Raw genomic sequence first — 15,452 nt, 5'->3', positions numbered from 1 at the left:
TATTGTAAGGAGATGCAAAGTGACGTCATTGGAATACTGACGTCATTCAAATTCAAAACCAATTATTTCAATTATGTGTATTTGTTTGCTTTTTAGTATACACATGCTTTACAATTTACAGCTGTTGATACATGGGCGTATAAATATCACGTAACTTTAGAACAGGTTGTGATTTGGTTTTCAAGACATCAATGAACAAACATTACTCTGCCGTTAAGAAAACGTTAGTTTGTAAACAATGACTGGAATGTTCATTTAGCAAGACAGTTCTATGGTAATAAACAGAATATTACATTCGTGTCCATGACAGACGATGTTTACGACACTCGTGCCTAAATTATCGCATTTCCCTTGCTCTCTCTCGGGAAATGTGATAATTTAGGCACTTGTGTTGTAAACATCGTCTGTCATGGACACTCATATAATATCCTGTATTTATTTACGGTTATATGGCGTTGGACATATGGTTAAGGACCACAAAGATATTGAGAGAGTAAACCTGCTGTCGCCACTTCATAGGCTACACTTTTCGATTAGCATCAAGGGATCATTTATATGCACCATCCCATAGACAGGATAGCACATACCACGACCTTTGATATACTAGTCGTGGTGCACTGGCTGGAGCGAGAAATACCGCAATGGGCCCACTGACGGGGATCAATCCTAAACCGACCGCGCATCATGCGAGTGCTTTACCACTGGGCAGTAGTCTCACCCCTCGATCGCCTGAGGTGCTTGGGTTGAAGGATCAAATCACCTCAGTGCATCTGTTCTCTGATTGGTTTACTATTTTCTGACCCAACCAGTGCCCCAGAACTGATACAATGTATATCAAAGGCCATCGTATGTGTCTGCTGTCCTGTCTGTGGGATGTGCATATAAAAGATTCCTTACTGCTAATGGAAGGAAGGAAGGAAATGTTTTTTTTAATAACGCACTCAACACATTCTATTTACGGTTATATGGTGTCAGACATATGGTTAAGGACCACACAGATATTGAGAGAGGAAACCCGCTGTTGCCACTTAATGGGCTACTCTTTTCGATTAGCAGCAAGGGATCTTTTATATGCACCATCCCACATACAGGACAATACATTATCGCAGCCTTTGATGTACCAGTCGTGGTGCAATGGCTGGAGCAAGAAATAACCCAATGGGCCCACCGACAGGGATCGATCCCAGGCCAACCGTGCCTCTAACAAGCACTTTAGCACTGGGCTACGTCCCGCCCGTACTGCTAATGGAAGAATTTAGCTGATTCCCCTGACTGTGTCACAATGACCGAAATGTTTAGCATCTCATTAGCCTATGGTTAGTATATCAGTGTGCTCCATGCAATGGAGTGATTAAACAAACCAAACTTTATTTCTATAAAATAGTGAATCTGTTTGTTTTATTGTATTAGTTTTATTAAGTGTTATGGCAAAGCACTAGAGCTATTGCCAATGAATATGTTTTTATATTTGGCTATCTCCTACAAACATTTCCCCTGTTACCATCCTGACTCAGATTCAAATATCCACACAAGTTAAGAGGTGGAAAGTGATTATGAAATGTTGACCATGAGGAGAAGAATTAATTTAAAATGCATTGCAGTGTTTAGTGTAGTAAAAATACAGCAGTGGTGACATGCATTATTTAAAGACATAGTATCTCATTTTGTCTACAGCTGGATTATAAATGAAAATTATATTCAGAGGGGAGAACAGTTTAAAATAGTTTTATTTGTGAAATAGAGATTTATTTTAAATTGTACTAATTGAATAGGAGACTTACTTTAGTATTGTTTGTGAGGTATAAAGCTTTAAAATTGAATCTGCTGTGAGATATATGTACAGTGTTGCTTTTAAATTGTATCAGTTGTGAGGTAGTGTTCCTTTAAAATTCTGTCAGTTGTGAGGTAGTGTCATTTTAAAATTTTATCAGTTGTGAGGTAGTGTTGCTTTAAAATTCTATCAGTTGTGAGGTAGTGTTGCTTTAAAATTCTATCAGTTGTGAGGTAGTGTTGCTTTAAAATTGTATCAGCTGTGAGGTAGTGTTGCTTTAAAATTCTATCAGCTGTGAGGTAGTGTTGCTTTAAAATTCTATCATTTGTGAGGTAGTGTTGCTTTAAAATTCTATCAGTTGTGAGGTAGTGTTGCTTTAAAATTTTATCAGTTGTGAGGTAGTGTTGCTTTAAAATTGTATCAACTGACATAGTGTTTAAAATTCTATCAGTTGTGAAGTAGTGTTACTTTAAAATTGTATCAGTTTTGAGATAGTGTTCCTTTAAAATTCTATCAGCTGTGACATAGTGTTGCTTTAAAATTCTATCAGCTGTGAGGTAGTGTTGCTTTAAAAGTGTATCAGCTGTGAGGTGAAGACTCGACTTCCATTGACGGAATATAAAAAATCAATAATGTCTGATTGGTGTTCCAGGAAGTGGGTCGCATTTACAATGAAGGCGATTCCTTTCCGAGATTGTTCTTCCGATGTTCTCGATGTTCTCGCAGTGTGACGTATAATTGTCCTTATCAGTTCATCTTGTATTGCAACAGTTGCATGTCATTTGTTTTTCAAACTTTTGTAACACATGAATGAACCAATTTCTATTGGTCTGTTTTTAAATTGCATGAAAAATGTTTCTTGGAGTACACATTTTAAAATATATAATAATAATAATAAAAATAAAATTATAAATTAAATTAAAGGTGCTTTATCATTTGTATCACTTGCACAATACTAATGCATGTATTATATAGAATTCACTTCTTCTTTTTTTGTGTTTTGACATTATTGTCAGTGTTTTAAAACCTTGACCACCTGTATTCAGTGGTTGATAAATTGGCTGGGATTTAGTGGAGCATGCATATGGTATTGTGAAGTACATGACTGTTAACTGTCCGTCATGAGACGGATTTCCGGCGTGAAAAAAATTGTGGAAAATTTATTTTTCAGTCTTTTTTTTTCTTCTTTTTAAAAAAAATGAGAATCACTTCGGCCGTTTTCGATTTCCGTAATGTCAACCCGATCACTTCGGCCGTTTTCTTTGCCCCACTGACCCCCCTTTAGGTACCTATCGGATGGGTATAATCTACCATACATTTTGGGGCCGATGAACGACCCCATTCCCCTAACGTAAATTCACAATCCAATATCAAACCTTTTCCCAATTACGACCCAACAGTTTCCCAATAAAGATTCCCAAAGTTGCTCTTATCGCGGATACTTGAACTCATAAAAATGTTTTAAAATTTAGCTAATTGTATATTTAAAAAAAAAAAAAAGACATCGAACAAGTTTCGTTTTGGTTTTCCGATCGATTACGAACACATGACGAACAAGTCTGACCTGGATATGCAAATTAGTTTTATCCTGTTTTGATACAGTCTGCTGTGTCGTAGTTTTTAGTAATAATGCCTACATTGTCTGATATAATACAGTTTTGGTAGAAGAATACAACTTTTTGTTTTAATTCATCCATTTGCGTTAACACATATTTGGAATCTATCGCAACACGTCCAATCCGCTATTTACATAGTCCGAACGGACGTAGAAAGTAAAGTATTGACTTAATGTGCACCCTGCACTATCATTTGCTGTGCTATTTTAAGCAGACGATCTTATTTTGTAAAAAGGTATGTACATATGTTTCGTACTTTTTTTTCTTCAGATATTTTATTATTATTATTTATTTATTTATTAATAATTTTTGATATGGTTTTTGTAATTAAAAACCAAACAAAAAACGTTACTACAGTAGTTGTAAATTAAGTGAAAAAAACCCACCTTTAATTTAAATGTGCTACTCACTCCCTTTGAAGTAATGGTCGTACCCGATGTCACATCATATGATGAACAGCACATGCGAGTTTGTGAACACTGTTACAATGTAATAGTTCTGCTGGGAGATATTAGATTGCGTATTATAGATATTGAAACTTAATAAAGTTGATTCGGTCAAATATAACATTTACTGACCAGCGGTATGTTACTTCTTTATTATTTACAATTTAATAATCGGATCATTCGAGAACTACGCAACGTGCACTAAGGAGAGTGGGAATTATGGATGTGACAAAATGTAATGGGGGGGGGGGGGGGGGGGGGTGGTTATTGTGCAACGTAATGTTAATTCATAAAGTAAAATGCAACCAGTCATTGCCATTTTATTTTAACATATATGTATTACTAAAGACCCCAAAGTAAAATATGACACGGTCACAAAACGTTACAAGGGGAGAGGGGTATTGAAACTGCAAGCCCCCCCCCCCCCCCCCCCCCCAATCCCAGGACATTTTTACCTTTTCGCTTACCGGGTATTAATAACTTTAAAAAGGTTCCTGTGTCATATCCCACTACACAAGTGCCGCCCCCCCCCCCCCCCCCCCAATACAAAATCCTGCCTACGCCACTGCTATTTCTATTAATATAGGTTCACTGCAGGACCCATCAAATTAATTAATGTTTTTGTCCAATAAAATAAATAACATGGTGTGGGATGGGAGAAATACATGTTTAAAGTGGACTACAATTGTCATATAAAACATTACCATTTTGAATGCCCTGTACCTTGAAATTTCAGTCACAACATTTTACTTTTGTTAACAGCCATGTAAGTAGTTTTTCTCTCTAATTAGGGGAAAACCCTACTGTGTTTTCCGATTTGCAGACGTATATCGGTGGTTTTAGTGTCGCAAATTTAGTTTTATTGGTGATGCGTTAGAGGAGCCAATAAAACGGTAAATTTGCGACTGTAAAAGCACCCATATACGTCCGCAAATCGGAAAACACAGTAGGGTTATCCCTATTCTAATTAAACTGTTTGCTGGTTGATTTTAAATAGGAAATTGTCATATTTTTTAATAAGAATAAGCATATAAACATCACCAGCTGGTGACGTCATTAGGCAGCCCATTATCAGACGATGATTTAATCAGCTCTTGTGATTAGATAACGACTAATAAAGACTTCTGTATGTAAAATGAACGCTACAGAAATTGTCTTGATGACGTCATTACAAAACAACCCTGTTCTTTGCTTAACCTATGACGTATTTCTGTCAGAAAATTTGTGACCGGTATATCGGTGATTTTACCACCTGAAATTTTTAGTAGAGATCCAGTCAGATTCGTTCTTACAAATGTGTTGAATTAGAATACTTTATCAGCCTGATTTTGTCCGAAATGGAAGAGATTATAATTAGAAAAGCTTCCATCAATTTCAGACAAAGCCCAGAAATGCAATTAAACTGTGAGAAAATCATCAGATGTACTTACATTATAAAAATGTCAGTGCGGGTTGCAAGGACACAGACTTGTTGACTATCTACCGTAGTCGGGGAACCAGGGACACAAAAGCCAGCCTCTGCTGTGATTTGTAGTTGGATACAACAGAAACCAGTTCATGCTGTGATTCTTGTTAACAGTGCAGACAATTTAATCTTTGACTTGAAGTTAGACATGGGTGGGATGCAGCTATCAGAATTCATGACAATAATTAACAATGCTGCTGCAGAAAAAAAAAGTAAAAAAAGCTGCAAAATTGATTTGCAACAACATTTTTATCAATGTCCAATATTTGCTTTGCTATTAAAAAATGTTTGTACAAAATTGCTGTTGCTATATGATTCAAGTTTTGAGGGCTGCACGGTGATGTAGTTAAATTACTGGTACAGAGCTTCTACCTGAACTGCTGTGGGTCACGTGATCTGGAGACATTGACAAAGATTGATAGATTTTAGAGATGTCTGAAAACTGTAGCTCATAAAACACACTTACACACACACTCACACTCACACTCGCACTCACACTCTCTCACACACGCACACTTTCTCACACACACACACACACACACACACACACACACACATATATACATACACAGACACACACAATCACATAGACACATATAAACATACAGACACACACATTCACATATATTCCAACTTTAATAATACATTAATGGAATATCAAAAGCCATGGTATATGTTATCATATCGGGGAAAGTGCATTTTTATTAAATAATATTACTGCAAACTGGGACACATATGATAGTTGCATGTACATTTAAATAGGGTCAGTGGGTTTCTTCTCAAATTATCTCAACCTTTAACTTGAAAATTATTGTATGTTAAACCCATACATGTAGCTGGTAATTAAACAGAATGCACAGGACTTCTTTCTTCCTTTGGACCAAGGGTCACAATTACTGTGTTAGACTAGTTAGCAGAGCTGGATATTAGCAGTGGCATTAATTAGCGGCAGTATAGCCGTAGCTGTGATATGAATTGCTGTAGGTTAGGCGCTTTAACAGTGCCAGTTTATTGACACTAGATAAAAATTATTGCTGTTGGTTGAAGGAACCACTTTTGGTTTTTAATTTTTTAATTTTGTGTTTTTTGGTTGCAATAGTACTATAGTTTAAAACTGTTGTTCAAGCAGACTCACGATTGCCATTGGTGAGCATTTTACCTACAACAGAATCCTTTCAAAATTCTTTAAGTTGGGAGTCCTGGTTATAGACCCATAAGAACTGCTGATTAAAAAATATATATACAATGTATTAGATGCCATGCACAAACCATCCTTTCTTTGACTTCCCATACATTTTTAGTTGTCACATTCTCAGGAACTGGTGAGAGGTAGTTTCACTCTGAATAGTCTTTGTCAGAATCTGTAACAAACCGTGCTGCTTTACAGTATAAAGACAGATTAGACAGATTATTTTTCCACTACCTAGTTTTTCATTAGTCCAAAGGGCGCCATGTTTTCTTGACTGTCAGTTCACTGAACTCTACATGCTGCAGGACTTAGAAAACATGGTGGCTATAGCGACTGTCATATTGGAAAGATGGCCACTTGGATTATATGGACCTATATTAATTACTGGCAAATCAGTGGTTTACACAGACTTCTTGACAGACAGCACATTGTATAGTGTAACAGCTACACACGAGTTAAGAAAAGGGAGAGAACTTAAACAGATTTGTGACACTTGGGCACTAACATAATACTGCTTTTTTTCCCCATTTCAACATATTTGGGCTTATATCCAATTACGGTTCAAGCAAACTGTCCTGGGCACACACCTCAGCTATCTGAGCTGTCTGTCCAGGACAGAGGGTTAATTGTTAGTTGTTAGTGGTTAGCGAGAAAGAAGAGGGTGTAGTTGTCTTACACCTACCTACTGAGTCATTAAAACTCCTCTGGCTGGGAGGTAGTACCAGGCTGCGAACCCCTGTACATACCATGGCTTAACCATGTTACCACCGAGGCCGGTAAAACGGCATTAATAAAGCTGCCTATTCCTGACTGAACGCATTAAGTGATACAAAATTACTAGCTCAGTTGTTGATTATAATAATTATGTAAATATTTCAGTCTAATCTGGAGCCAAATGGTGCCTGCTATTCAAGTTACTGAATAAATTCATTTACAATTCCCATTCATTGTTTTTCACTTTGCGCCGTTATGCAGAACACTTCGTCCCTTAATTTCTTTTAGCTGTATGTTAATTCCCAACTCAAATTCCATTAAATCGATCGCATTTATCCCACTTGGCGGAATGTATATTACGGCTGTGGACAATACATTACTATAAGTTCCTGTACATGAGGCAACATTTTCTTTAACAAATGTGCATTCAGTACCCAATAAAGCCAATTAGCAGAGAAACCTTCTTTTTTTTTTTTTTTTAGTTTTTTCATTCTGTGTCCCTCATCAGTCATAAACAGCGCTTTCAGATTTTGGTTAATTCTGGCCATGCATGCACTACCTGATAGAATCTTGTACTTATACGTTTTTAACGGCGCCATCGATTTCTTCCACGGTGGCAATAATCTCTGCAAACCACAGTCGCTTTTAATGACACCAGACAGGCATTTATTTAATGACTGCCACATCCAACTGTCTCAAAGAAACCCGCCAGTGTGGAGGTGACACGCCGAAGCTGTACACACTCTCTCGGAAGTGCCCCTCACCCACCCACCAACTGCAGAAGTCGTAGAAGCTGCACTATAGTCCGTATGTGCCTCTCATGTCGTCCACAAACTCCCCGATGCATGCGGCATATTGATCACTGTTTTTGCGTATTTTTCTGTCATTCGGCTTTAATGTGGAAACTCGATGTATGCCCATATTTACTCATAACTGAGCATCACCAGACAGAACACAGTGTATAGATGGATCAGGCTGGCCAGCAGATGGAGGTTGTTCTTGATATATCACAAATGTGTTTCCCCGTGCTGCCATTATTGATCCGAGGCATTATGTGCTCTCTCCGTCTCTCGTTCATTTAAGAATGACATTCGGTGTATATTAGTCCTTCAAAGATCAGGCATGACAGCTAGTTGGGTTGTCAGGTTGAATGTCTGCCTTTGATACATCAGTTTGTTCGTGTAGATGGGAGTGAATGATATACAATGAATATTCATGACGACGATATATTTGGTAAGTAATGCTTACTGCCTATTCTTCTGTGGAATCTTTTCTTTTATAATAATATTTAGAAATTATGCATGTTGATAGTGGTTTATTTTGTGGAAAATATGCTTGGAATTAAATCTTTGTAATGCCACAAAAACAAATGATTGTTTATTTAATTCTGTTCAAGACAATAATCTAGCTGTGTACTAAATATATTTGTCTGTTTGACACAGTAAAGTACATACATGTATATGTATTTACTTGCATTTTATAACATAAGCAAAAGTGTTGGTAGTGGTATACTTGCTATTTAAAACAATTAAGGGCACAGAATTCCGACATAATATGCACATTTTCATAATCACATGGCAGAGCAAGACGTAGCCCAGTGGTAAAGTGCTCATTGATGCACCGTTGGTTTGGGATTTATCCTCATCAGTGGGCCCATTGAGCTATTTCTCGTTCCAGCCAGTGCACCATGGCTGGTATATCAAAGGTTGTGGTATGTGCTATTCTGTCTGGGGGATGGTGCATATAAAAGATATCTTGCAAAAATGAACAAAATTTAGCAGGTTTTCTCTCTAAGACTATAAGTCAAAATTACCAAATGTTTGACATCCAATAGCCGATGGTTAATAAATCAATGCTCTAGTGGTGTCGTTAAACAAAACAAACAAACAAACTCACATAGCTTTTATTTTGTATATATTATGTTGGATGAACTGCATGACAAAAAGACATTTTTAAATGAAATAGTAATTAGCTACAATGATTCCATTTAATTACTTCATCATTTGAGTCCTAGTCAATATGTTACATTTATTGCAAAGGATAAAAGAACATGTTTTTTGTTGGGGGGGGGGGGGGGGGGGGGGGGGTTGTGATTTGTTTGGTAAAATGACTTTTGGAAGGTGCAATGGTTCACTGTGTAACCAGTGGGTGGTTATTTAAAGCTGCACATAGAACAATAGTTCGCATAAAATATTGTGCTCTAAATGTAACTCGGAGGTATCTATAGAGCACTTACCTGAGATTTGTTTGGTTGTAGAACTGATCACCTTTGATAGACTCTGGGTTTTCCCATTCACACCAGTATAACCCATGTAACCTGTACATCAGACTGTCAGTATATAGAGTAAAGTGCATATAAAAGATCCCTTGCTGCTTTATCAGTAGAAGTACTTTCTCTTTGCCTGTCTCTGTCTGTCTGTCTGTCTGTCTCTCTCTGTCTCTCTCTCTCTCTCTCTCTCTCTCTCTCTCTCTCTCTCTCTCTCTCTCTCTCTCTCTCTCTCTCTCTCTCTCTCTCTCTCTCTGTTTCTGGTGTGAGTTAGTTCAGTCAGTTGAGTGCTCGCTTGAGGTGTTTGCGTTGTAGGATCGAACCACATCAGTGGATCCATTCAGCTAAAAAAAATTCTCTTTCTAACCAGTGCACCACAACTGGTCAAAGACTGGTATGTGCTTTCCTGTCTGTGGGAAAGTGCATATAAAAGAACCCTTGCTGCATTAGCGTGTTTCCTTTGATGATTATGTGCAGACCTGTCAACCCTCCCGGATTCCGCAGGAGTCTCCCGGTATTTGATCAAATCACCTTTCGCCTGTGCAGGAGACAGTTTCTCCTGTTAAATGACATTTTTGTAAGCATAAAAAAAAATCGATCCTCTTTTGTCAAAATAATTTAAGGGGAGTAACTCTTACCTTTTTTTTCTCATTCGGAAAATGTCGACTACTTTCGGTTTCTGAGAATGTAACAGGCCGAATTGTCCCGACTGTTTAACCTTTGCCGAAGTGAGAATTGTGGGATAGCCTATTTATATTGTTAAAAAAGCACATGGAGTTTATAAAATGACGTGTTATTATAATGTTTGTTATCATCGTAATGGCTACAAAGCGTGTTGCCGCTAATTCAACAGGCTGTGTATTGACATTCAGTGTTGCATATATATATATATATAAAAAACTAAAAAACTATCCAATTTAGTTCTAATAACACCTCTGAATTGTAAAATGTCTTCCCACTGGATTACATAATGCAACTATGACGAATCTGAACTGCCAGACTCCGAGTTGACAGCGATACACACGATGCTTGCTAAAATCACATGTCACAGCAAGACAACGAAAAGACCAATTAGCTGTATAAACATACTTGTGTCAGTTAATTTTGTATGTTTGTGCAGTAAAATGTTGGTTATAAGGGTACTCTTCAAGAAATTATTTTTGTACAATTAAAAAATGTTGTGTTTGACATTGACATAAAGTTACTCAAGAAATTCCGGTATATTTCACACGATGTCCGTAATGAGGTTTTACTTACGATTAATGAAAATACAATGTTTATTGCATCATTATAATGATTTTAAATAAGTACCACGCCACCGTTCCTCATTATAGTAAAAACTGAATATTAATTTATAAGATTTATATAAATTTGTCTTTGGTACTTAGGTACACTAACCACAAATGATAATGTAACGCAACCTGTAAGGCTGTAAGTGTAATACTGTAAATGTACTAATTAAATTTTTTATTTCATGTTCATGTTCTTAACATTTTTGGATAAAATATTAGTATTTTTTTAAATATGTATTAAATCATAATAATATTTAAACTTTAAAAAAAAAAAAAAAAAAAAAATGTTTTTAATTTTTTTTTTTTTTTTTTTTTTTTTTTTTTTTAATGCCAAGATCTAAGGTTAAGAAGTATATATGACATTATATAGTATTCATATAACTTATTGTAATAATGTGTTTTTTTTTAATCTTGCGATTTTGGGTTAAATTGTGTGAATTAAAAAAATCTCCTGCTTTTTGACAAAATCTCCTGCTTTTTCAACACACACCTCCTGCTTTCTCTTGACTAAAGGTTGACAGGTCTGTTATGTGTCAGAATTACTACGTTTGACATCCAGTAGCCAATGATTCATTAATCAATGTGCTCTAGTGGTGTTGTCAAACAAAACAAACAAACTCTCTCTCTCTCTCTCTCTCTCTCTCTCTCTCTCTCTCTCTCTCTCTCTCTCTCTCTCTCTCTCTCTCTCTCTCTCTCTCTCTCTCTCTCTCTCTCTCTCTCTCTCTCTCTCTCTCTCTCTCTCTCTCTCTCTCTCTCTCTCTCTCTCTCTCTCTTTCTGTAATGTGCGTGTCAAATAACCATGTTAAACAACAAACTGGTACATTTAAAATGTATTGAGATGTCGTTAAACAAACATTCCTTTCCTTTTCAGTTAGCCGTAGTTTAAAATGCACTGAGATGCCGTTAAACAAACATTCCTTTACTTTCCAAATAGCCATAGTTTAAAATATGCTGAGGTGTCGTTAAACAAACATTCCTTTCCTTTCCAAATAGCCATAGTTTAAAATATGCTGAGGTGTCGTTAAACAAACATTCCTTTCCTTTCCAAATAGCCATAGTTTAAAATGTGCTGAGGTGTCGTTAAACAAACATTCCTTTCCTTAGCAATTAGCCGTAGTTTAAAATGTGCTGAGATATCATTAAATATTCCTTTCCTGTGACACATGGTCTGTATTTCAAGGACTGTCATCATCAGACCTTGAAGTAACAATACGGCTAATACTGACTTCATCATACAGTAGAGGTGTAGGGCACGGTCAGTTCCATTCAATCAGTAATTCATTCATATGCTGGTTGTATACACCTTCCAAATCAAGTGAATCACTTACCACATGTAGTAACAGATTCTCAAATTCAATTGATTAAGCAGATACATGTATGTGTACATCAACCACCAAACAGTCAGTGTTTGGGCTAATGTTTGTTATGTCAGTTGTTTATGATTTATGGCATCGTGCCACACTGAAGTGAGCAGATTTATACATGTATGTGTACATCAACCACCAAACGGTCAGTGTCTGGGTTAATGTTTGTTACGTCAGTTGTTTACGATTCATGGCATCGTGCCACACTGAAGTGAGCAGATTTGTACATGTATGTGTACATCAACCACCAAACGGTCAGTGTCTGGGTTAATGTTTGTTACGTCAGTTGTTTACGATTCATGGCATCGTGCCACACTGAAGTGAGCAGATTTGTACATGTATGTGTACATCAACCACCAAACGGTCAGTGTTTGGGCTAATGTTTGTTATGTCAGTTGTTTACGATTCATGGCATCGTGCCACACTGAAGTGAGCAGATTTGTACATGTATGCTCAAACCAATTTTGTCTCTTAATTTTGAACTGATGTTTTTCTTTCCTTCTCTTTCTGTCTCTCCTGTTCTTTATACCTCTCTTTCTGTGTCTCTTTCCTCTTTTCTCTCTCTTTTTCTGGTTTTTTTTCTCTCTCTCCAGTTCAGCTTGTCAGATCTTGGATGTTTGAAATTGAAAAAAAAAAAACACCACCACAGTATTTAAGGTTATTGATTAGTTAGGTATAAAGGGTTGACATTTTAATAAATGAGAAATGCAGAAATGATTTTACTACAGTTCTGGTACTAGATAACATCTTTGATCTGAAGTCAACTGTGTACACTGTGTGACATGAAGTTAGTACAGTCTGTGATGTTAGCTTAGTGCACATTGTGATGTTAGATCAGTGCACTTTGTGATGTTAGATTAGTGCACATTGTGATGTTAGATCAGTGCACATTGTGATGTTAGCTTAGTGCACTTTGTGATGTTAGATCAGTGCAGTTTGTGATGTTAGCTTAGTGCAGTTTGTGATGTTAGATCAGAGCAGTTTGTGATGTTAGATCAGTGCAGTTTGTGATGTTAGATCAGAGCAGTTTGTGATGTTAGATCAGTGCAGTTTGTGATGTTAGATCAGTGCAGTTTGTGATGTTAGATCAGTGCAGTTTGTGATGTTAGCTTAGTGCAGTTTGTGATGTTAGATCAGTGCAGTTTGTGATGTTAGATCAGTGCAGTTTGTGATGTTAGATCAGTGCAGTTTGTGATGTTAGATCAGTGCAGTTTGTGATGTTAGATCAGTGCAGTTTGTGATGTTAGATCAGTGCAGTTTGTGATGTTAGCTTAGTGCAGTTTGTGATGTTAGATCAGAGCAGTGCAGTGCACATTGTGATGTTAGATCAGTGCAGTTTGTGATGTTAGATCAGTGCAGTTTGTGATGTTAGATCAGTGCAGTGCAGTTTGTGATGTTAGATCAGTGCAGTTTGTGATGTTAGATCAGTGCAGTTTGTGATGTTAGCTTAGTGCAGTTTGTGATGTTAGATCAGTGCAGTTTGTGATGTTAGATCAGTGCAGTTTGTGATGTTAGCTTAGTGCAGTTTGTGATGTTAGATCAGTGCAGTTTGTGATGTTAGATCAGTGCACATTGTGATGTTAGCTTAGTGCACATTGTGATGTTAGATCAGTGCAGTTTGTGATGTTAGCTTAGTGCACTTTGTGATGTTAGATCAGTGCACTTTGTGATGTTAGATCAGAGCAGTTTGTGATGTTAGATCAGAGCAGTTTGTGATGTTAGATCAGAGCAGTTTGAGATGTTAGATCAGAGCAGTTTGAGATGTTAGATCAGTGCAGTTTGAGATGTTAGATCAGAGCAGTTTGAGATGTTAGATCAGAGCAGTTTGAGATGTTAGATCAGAGCAGTTTGAGATGTTAGATCAGAGCAGTTTGAGATGTTAGATCAGAGCAGTTTGAGATGTTAGATCAGAGCAGTTTGAGATGTTAGATCAGATCAGTGCAGTTTGTGAGAGCAGTTTGTGATGTTAGATCAGTGCAGTTTGTGATGTTAGATCAGTGCACTTTGTGATATTAGATCAGAACAGTTTGTGATGTTTGTGAAGTGAGTCGGTGTTTGTTTAGACCAGTTGGTAAACTGCTCGCCTCAGGTGCTTGGGTTGAAGGATCGAACCCCACAGTGGACCCATTCTCTCATGGAATGTGCTGTTCTGCTTGTGGAAAAGTGCATATAAAAGATCCCTTAATGCTTATTTAAGACAATATCAGTTATTAAATGTTTGACATCCAGTATTTGATGATCAATGAATTAATTAAACAAAATAGACTTTAATCAAAACAAGAGTTGTTTGTGATGTCAAGTGGGTACAGTTTGTGATATGAAGTTAATACTGTTTGTGGAGTGAAGTCAGCACTGTTTATGATATGAATTTAATTCAGTTCAGTTTGTAATCCAAATTAAGGTCAATATATACTTTGTGATGCACTTATAATTAGTTGGTGCAATTTGTGTTTAAAGTTATCTTTGTGATGTTGCCAGTGCAGTTTGTGATGCAAACTCGGTCAGTGCAGTTTGTGATGGAAAGATGGTGCAGTTGTAATGTTGTCAGTGTAGTTTGTCATGAGCAGTTGATATATTCTGTAATGCAGTCAGTCAGAGATGGTTCACTGTGTTAAATCAATCAGTACAATAACTGTGTGTGATGCAAAGTTAGCCATCGGGGCTTATTCAAATTGCTTAAAATATTTACTAGATGCACTTTAGAAGAAGAAAAAAAGGCTGATTCTGTTAGGAATTTTATTACCATTGCATTTTTTCTTTCAGTAAACAAGCATTAAAAAGTTTACTATAAATAAACGTGTTTGTGTTTTTTAACAATTCAACTGTTTTGTAAAGGCAGAGTGCCAGAGTATCATTCTTTTATTGATTATTTTATTCATTCATGAATATTGAACAGTTGGGGGGGGGGGGGGGGGGGGAAGTCTGTTTGCTTGCTATCGTACGAAGTCATAGGTTCAAGGTATTTTGATAAACATTTCACATGTATCGTTTAATGTAATTAATTTTATTTTACCTTAAACTTATTTGTCTTTTTCTTTTCAGAAATATTACATAAGAAATATGGTGACCTGAACGGCAAGATATTCCTGTTAGATTTGAATACTGGCGGGAATGGGCTTGGTTTGAGTCTGGCGGGGAACAAGGATCGCAACACGATGAGTGTCTTTGTCGCGGGTGTTCAGCCAGACGGTGTGGCAGCCAAGGATGGCAGGATACATGTGGGCGATGAACTCCTAGAAGTAAGTCCGAGTACCAATAGTTTTCTCTCTATATACATGTATAAATGCAGGCATCAAAATCGAAATAAGCATTGTGTTTGATGACCCATT

At 36.9% G+C, this 15,452-nt stretch overlaps 1 protein-coding gene across 5 annotated transcripts in view; it reads left to right on the top strand.

Moving 5' to 3' along the window:
• LOC121376453 (multiple PDZ domain protein-like) overlaps positions 1-15,452 on the top strand; it is a 305,209-nt gene that overhangs the window by 248,219 nt on the left and 41,538 nt on the right. For all 5 annotated transcript variants that reach the window (XR_005958447.1, XM_041504328.1, XM_041504327.1 and 2 more), the window contains one exon: positions 15,166-15,362. Coding sequence is in view for 4 of the 5 variants with exons in the window: in XM_041504328.1 (XP_041360262.1) it covers positions 15,166-15,362 (197 nt within the window). In the remaining variant the exon portion in view is untranslated. The remainder of the gene's footprint in view (positions 1-15,165; positions 15,363-15,452) is intronic.

This window comes from Gigantopelta aegis, chromosome 6 (genome assembly GCF_016097555.1).
Source record: "Gigantopelta aegis isolate Gae_Host chromosome 6, Gae_host_genome, whole genome shotgun sequence".
Lineage (NCBI taxonomy): Eukaryota > Metazoa > Mollusca > Gastropoda > Neomphalida > Peltospiridae > Gigantopelta > Gigantopelta aegis.
The sequence above is the reverse complement of the archived record's forward strand: the minus strand, read 5'-3'. Positions and strand labels throughout refer to the sequence as shown.